Here is a 7,187-nt window from a genome sequence, read left to right on the forward strand (position 1 = left end):
GGGCCCTGCACCGGTCCCTTGCGATGACTCACCGGCCTCTGAATGGCTCCCCTTTTTTCAGTTGTTCTGGCTCCACTCTCCCGCGTGGGTCCACGGGAACCCTATTAGTGGTCTTGCTGTCTGGGGGCTGCCAAGGCTCTCTTCCCTCCTGCCGCCTCCAAGTAACTCCATCTGAAGGGCACAGCTATGGCTTCTGCCAGCTCCTGCTCCGTGCACTCCTCAGCTCCAGCATTAAAGTGGCCATGGCCCGAAATGCTCAGAGCTGTTTTTTCTTTCATAGTTGTTTCTCCCGCCTTCATGAACTCCGCGGGTCTCTGTCCTCTTCCCCTGAGCTCCAGCGGCCCCAGCTTGGCTGTTGTTACATTTTTACAGTTTTAAATTGATTGATTTGTGGGAGAGAGTGATGTTGGGAACCATCTATTCCGCCATCTTGACCAGAACTCCTTGTAGTTAATTTTTACAAGATTATAATTAAGTAGTTGCATTTTTTGGAAAGCACCTCCCTTGATTTAACAACCCCTTACCCTGACACACAATTCACTTATGCCTGCATAACACAAGTATCTAAGGCTGGGAAGTACCAGAGCATGACTCTGGCATCTGGCAAGGGCTTTCTTGCTGTGTCATTCTTTGGTGGAAGGGCCGAGAAGTAGTTTTTTTGTTTTTGTTTTTTTAGCTGCTGGCCGGTACAATAGTTCAAACCCTTGAACCTGGTGTTATAACACTATGCACTAACCAACTAAGTAACTGGCCAGCGCAATAATCTTATTTTTGAGGATCCAGTGGGTTTTTAAAATGGACCTTTGTTGTTCAGTTATTTGTAGTTGATCATTTGTTATGTTCATATTAATGCACTTTTTGATAGTAAACTACATAGGTTATTAAAAAGTACAGTTTTATTCTTAATCTTTGGGGGTAAAAATTTTCCATAAAATGTTGAAACAAAATCCAGTTTTAGAAATTCGTTTTTTTTTTGGTGGCTGGTTTGTATGGGCATCTGAACTCTTGACCTTGGTGTTATAACACCACGCTGTAACCAACTGAGCTAACCGGCCAGCCCTAGAAATTCATTTTTGTCCTTCTGTAAATTCTGGATATATTTATCAGTATAAAATTTTGCTAGAAAAATAACTATTTCTGAATTATATGAATTTCACAAGCAGTCTTAACTCATTACTTAAATTTTGCCTAAGTTTTTGTTTTTATAACTTGTTAATGATAACCTATGGTAACTTTTCTTGTGGGAAGATCAGGTATCAGATGTTAATATGGGTAAAAACGCACTCCTTTTGTTCTGGATATTACATTGCCTGTTTTCTGTGCTTTGGATCCAAGAATGGTTGGCAAGTAGCAACTTAATCCGTTAATCCTGTTATTTTGAGCTTTCTTTTTTTTTCCTTTTTCCTTTTTTTTTGTGGCTTGCTGATACTGGGATCTGAACTGCTCCCCCCTACCCTCTGCCCCACCATGGTTTTTGAGGTTAGAAGAAATCATGGATTCTGTCTTTATATCCTGATACTTCAGTCTCTAGACATTCCTATAATATAGGCATTTCTGCTGATCCTTTCTTCTCCTTTTTTAGGTTCCTTTTCCCATTTTTTTTTTTTTTTTTTTTTTTGACCGGTAAGTGGATCGGAACCCTTGGCTTGGTGTTGTCTGCACCATGCTCAGCCAGTGAGCGCACTGGCCATCCCTATATAGGACCCAAACTTGTGGCCTTGGCGCTACCAGCACTGCACTACCAGCACTGCACTCTACGGAGTGAGCCACGGTGCTGGCCCCTTTTCCCAGTTTTAATTCTTGTAAAAGACAACGCTGTGTATATGTGAGAAAAGCCTTTTCTGTATCTATTTTCTTTTGAAAACATTTCCATTCCATTGTTATCTTGATATTTGTATCCCTTTGGCTTCACTACTTAAATGGTTTCCTTTACATCTCAAGCTCATTATTTACATAGTAATTGTGGGTTGTAAAAGAATTGCAGAAAACACAGCCTTACTAGTATGAGAACAATGTGGTTTCTGTGGATGGTGCAGAAGTTTCCAGTACATCAGAAATGGATGTTAGGTAAAGCGACTGTCTCCTTTTCCCTATGTATCTACTTAAATTGAGTAGTTTTAAGTTTAGTAGATTCTTTAGTTTTTTTTTTCCTTACCTTAATTATTGTGAAGATGTGATTCTAGTGATGATTTTAGCACACCAAAAGGAAAAGATTGCAAATTCTTAAAGTCATTATTATTTTTGGTGGCTGGCCAGTTCAGACATCTTAAATTTATTTAAAAGCATATAGCTAAACTTCTAATGACGCTAGATTATTAGAAATGTAGAGCGTCTGTAAAGTGGACTGGGCACAGGGAAGCACAAACCCTTGGATATTTTGAGCTTTTGGGAAGAGTTTAGCACTAGACTCTTAGAAGGCAGTGGCATGCAAGTTAGTATGACATATTGTTTGAGATTTTGCAGTGCCACAGGCCCTGAATCAAGACCGGTGGTTTGTTGTAGCTGTTGGTTTCAAATAGGAGCCAAGAGTGGTGTCTTCCTTCTGGTCTGTTGGCTATTCAGTATTGCAGTGGGAATGGCCAGTTCATTTGGAAGAAACATAGTCTGGAATATAATGTCATTGTTTTTTTTTACAGAGTTGTTGAACTATGTTAGGTTTAAGAATCAGGAACTTACTGTGTGAGGATAGGGACTTAACCAAAATAATATCTTCTAGGTATTCAAAGGAACTTTAAGTTTTCTGTCTTTATTTCTTCCTTCCTCCTCCCTCTCCGTCTCTTACATGCTTGCTTTGTGGCTATTGGGATATTAATTAAATATTCTCATTCTCCAATGTTTTTAAGCAGTATTTAATTTTAATTTACATTTATACTGCCTGCTCATCTTAGATTCATCACTGGTGATCTGAGATGTTGACTACATTTAGCCTCAGAGGTGATACACTTTTCTTTAATAAATATTTTTTATTGTGATAAAATGTATGTGACAATTTCCTTCTTTTAACCCATTTTAAGTGTACAATTTAGTGATATTAAGAACATTTGCAGTGTTGTGCAACCATCATCAAAAGTTCTAGAACTTTTCCATCAGCCCCAACAAAAACTCTGTATCCATTAAACAGTAATTTTCCCCTCCCCCTTTCCCTCAGCCCCTTATACCCACTATTCTACTTTCTGTCTCTATGAACTTGGAAGTTTGCTTTTTTAGCCACCATATCGGTCTGTTATTTATATTCGGCAGCAAGAAAACATTCTCTGTACTTTTAGATCTTTTCTTGTTCATTGGGTATTCTAGTAAAATCTTTTTTTTTGATTAAAGGTAGGCAAGGGGTGATGGAGGGACTGGAGAATTGCTTTGAGGTGTGCTGAAAAATATGCCAGCTTTAGCTTATTGGTTCCCCTGGTATTATTGATAGGCCTTTCTCTTTCCTTCCTAGGACTTGGATGTCGTGGGTGATGGTATGCAGTGCCCTCCTTCACCTTTGCTTTTTGATCCTTCTCTAACCCTTGAAGATCATTCAATCAAAGAAATTGCTGAAGGCCCAGTGGATATCTTGGCAAGTGAAGAACAATCCCAGCCAGGCTTTCCTCATGTAGTGACCCAGCCAGGCAGAGAGTTCGCTGATGACTAGCATGTACTCCAGGGAGTGGGGTGTCATCACAAGTAGAGTATAAAGATGCCTCAAATGGTTTTTGCTCAGTGAATACCACATAAGGAAGGTACTTTTAAAAATCGTACTTTTTTTGCTCTTGAAGGCCCTTGTTGCTCCAGTTCTTCAGATGGGCCCTTAAAACACCTAATGGCCCCTGATCCCCATATCCCAGAGTAGGATATAAATTTATATAAATAAAAGGCTGAGGCAAGGAATCTAGGTAAGTTATACCTTTTAGGAGAGAATTCAGCACTGGAATTGTCTCATTGTAGAGTAAGAATCAGTAATGTGATCCTTATTCTATAATGTGACTTCTTAATGCCTTGGGTGGCATACCTGTGGCCCTAACTGAAGACCAGCAGTTACACTATAGCTGTTGGTTTCAAGCAGAGGCCTTATAGGACTGTCTTCTTATGGTCTGTTGGCTGTTCTGGAACCTCAGTAGAGAACAGCTATTTCATTTGAAAGAAACAATCCACTGCTCTTCCTCCCATTAAAAGAGCCTCAGGAATGCGACAGATAACGACTTCTGACTCTAAGGGATGGGGATAGCTAAGTATGGGGAAGAGCAACTGCCCAGAGTTACTTCATTTCTGTTGTTCTTGTTGCATAGTACTGTAAGTGGGCAAAGATGAGTCATATTCATGCTTCAGACTATAATGCATGAATTTCTAACCAAAGTGTCTTTATTTCTTTTAACAGGGCCAGATGCAGATGGCTGGAGATGGTTGCAGATCCCAAGGATCTCGAAATTCTGATAAAGCCTCTGCACCATTGCCTCAAAGTGGATTGGCTACTGCAAATGGGAAGCCGGAACCCACTTCTATCAGTTGATAGTGTGTTTTGGGAACCATATGACTTTGGTGAATTTGAATTTCTATTCTTCAAACAAGTATTTCTGACCATCTCTCACTAACCAGGGGCAACCTGGACTACCTTGTTTTATTTTTTTTCCAGATTATTGAGTGCTATAATCCAACATAAAACCAAATTTTGGGGGAATGGAGCAATAGTGTCCTAAAGTTCTGGGTTTCTTCCCACTGTGGGCAAGGAAGAGATAGGAAATCTCTGTCAAAGCTTCTGGGATTGAGTGAATATTTGGGGCTGTCTAAGGGGAAAGATATCTTTGTAATGGGATTTCCCATCACGGACAGGAATCCACATAGGTCGGACAGGAGTCTGTGTAGGTCTTTAGGAGGGAGCTGTGTTTGAATGGTGCCCTTGAGATTTTGATGGCCCCCAGTGTCTGGTTATCTCTATGTAAAGTCCTGCATTTTAGTCTTTCCTCACATCCACTTAATTGGGTAATCTGAACCTCTTTTCCCAGTTAACTCTGACTTTTATCCTCTGAGAAAGTAGCTAACAGGACTGGGCCCTCCTTAACCATCCATCCTGCTTCGAACCTATGTAAATTTTGGTGGTGGCTATCTTATGTAAATTGTGGTAAAAATTTATTGTATATACACTCTGACTTTTATCCTCTGAGAAAGTAGCTAACAGGACTGGGCCCTCCTTAACCATCCATCTTGCTTCGAACCTATGTAAATTTTGGTGGTGGCTATCTTATGTAAATTGTGGTAAAAATTTATTGTATATACTTTCTATTAAATGTTAAAGAAAATGTTATGAAAACATAAAACAGTTACCTAAATTGAATGCATGTTTTGTTTGTATTTGGGAGTATTGTCTTTTTTTTCTGGGTTTTAGGGATCTGTCTCTGATGGGAAAGAGAAAACGGCAGAGAGAGATTTTCATCCTGGGAAGTAAATTTTCAGTAGCTCATTTTGGTTTAAAGGATAAGGTAATAACCTGGATGAAGTAAATGAAAAGAGATGGGACTTCTTATTAAAGCCAACCAATTCCATATATTTTCTTTCCACTTTCCACTCTTTGTGTCCCCTACCCCCACTCGTTTCTTTCTCACAATTAATGCCTGGTTGTCATTTCAAAATTCTCTAGGGTTAGGGATATACATAAAACATCAAGAGAAACTGGGCCTGATGCTGGCTTACTGAGATAGGCATAGGCATTACCAAGGTCATTTTGATGTTGAATCTTAGAGTAGGGTTAATATAAATGATTAGTTAAGGTTAAGGATTTACCTCTTACTATGGTACATCATGACCATAGTGGCAAAAAGAGGAGGCAAAAGATTACTTTTTGTGAGAACTGAACTGAGTAGCACAGAAGGGTTTATCCAGTTACACCATCATCTTGACTTTAAGTATTTACGTCCAGAAACTGGTTGAAAGTAACTCATAGAAGGCCCATCAAATGAATTCCTGAGAAGATTGCCTTTAAGGTCTTCCAGTGATACTCTTCAGTTTCTTGTTCCCACTGCTTTTTTGATTCCTTTGTCTATTACTTTTTACATTTTAGCCACAGAGACAAACATTGCTTTACATACAGCCGTGAGCAAGAACGTTACTGCTCCTGCAGCAGGATTGGAGATTAGATATTCCCTTCCTATTTTAAAACAAAATGTGATCTGTAGACCACTAGCATGCAGATCATCTATGGTGATTGTGTTAAATTAACAGGCTCCTGAGCACTTTCTGGGAGATGGAGGCCAGGGAATCTGTACTTTTGGCACCCCAGAAATTCTGATAGCCATTTAAGTGCAAACCCAGCTGTGGTGAATTTTGGAAAGGTGACATATAGCTACCATTCTCCTTCAAGGTCCCGGTTCTAACTAGGCACAGGGAAAACAGGAGGATTGGGTAGGAAGATCCTCAGACTGTACCATATTACTGAGAACAAGGGATATGATGTCCACCTGGCTGACAGCCAGTAAGGAAATGAAACCTCAGTTCTATGCTGCATGGGACTTAATTTGCCAACTCTGGAATGAGTAGGAAGCAGACTCACCTAGAATCTCCAGAAAGAAATGCAACCTGCCCATACCTTGATTTAGCCTGGCGAAATCTGTACCAGGATTCTGACCTATAGAACTGTAAGATAATAAACTTATGTTGCTTGATGCTGCTTTGTTTGTGGTTAATTGGTTGTGACAGCAACAGGAAATTAAATGCAGCACCCAAGTGGATTACCTGGGTTCTTACTGCTATTGTATGAAAAAAGCCCTACTTCCTTCTGGTGATCAATTACGCTGCCAAGATAGTGGCTCCTTTCCTTCTAATTCCTGTGCAAAAAGTTTAAAGTGCCTGGGTGGCATCTGTAGCTTGTAGTTCAACTGAATCCTTGCTGTGTCCCCTGGCAAGAGTGCATCTCTTCTTCAAGACCAGAATGTTTAGCCTTGCAGAGCCTAAAGTTATGGGGTTGGGGATGCCCAGGTGGGTCACTAGGAGTAACGATAAGTAGGGCCAGTTTTCTTCCACCCCTTGGTCCTGGACCCACTTATTCTTCCCAAGGGAACAGCATGTTATAGAGATCTCTGATGAGTGCATATACTACATCTTGAAGAATGGCACCCATCCTTGTAAAGTACTTCTTCCAAGTTGATGTTTCAACTGTATTTTCAATAGGTCGTTACAGAGCTCTGAAGCCAACTGCTTCTGGATGGAGGGGCAGTGTG

The 7,187-nt window shown here is 40.2% G+C and overlaps 1 protein-coding gene across 2 annotated transcripts in view; it reads left to right on the forward strand.

Moving 5' to 3' along the window:
• The window catches only part of KANSL2 (KAT8 regulatory NSL complex subunit 2), a 26,604-nt gene extending 19,970 nt beyond the window's left edge, over positions 1-6,634 (forward strand). For both annotated transcript variants that reach the window (XM_008570685.1, XM_008570686.1), the window contains 3 exons: positions 3,437-3,556; positions 4,355-5,018; positions 5,153-6,634. In XM_008570685.1, the coding sequence (XP_008568907.1) occupies positions 3,437-3,556; positions 4,355-4,486 (252 nt within the window). In that variant the 3' untranslated portion in view covers positions 4,487-5,018; positions 5,153-6,634. The remainder of the gene's footprint in view (positions 1-3,436; positions 3,557-4,354; positions 5,019-5,152) is intronic.
• The last annotated feature ends 553 nt before the right edge of the window (positions 6,635-7,187 follow it).

Source organism: Galeopterus variegatus, unplaced genomic scaffold (assembly GCF_000696425.1).
Source record: "Galeopterus variegatus unplaced genomic scaffold, G_variegatus-3.0.2 Scaffold622, whole genome shotgun sequence".
Classification (NCBI taxonomy): Eukaryota; Metazoa; Chordata; class Mammalia; order Dermoptera; family Cynocephalidae; genus Galeopterus; species Galeopterus variegatus.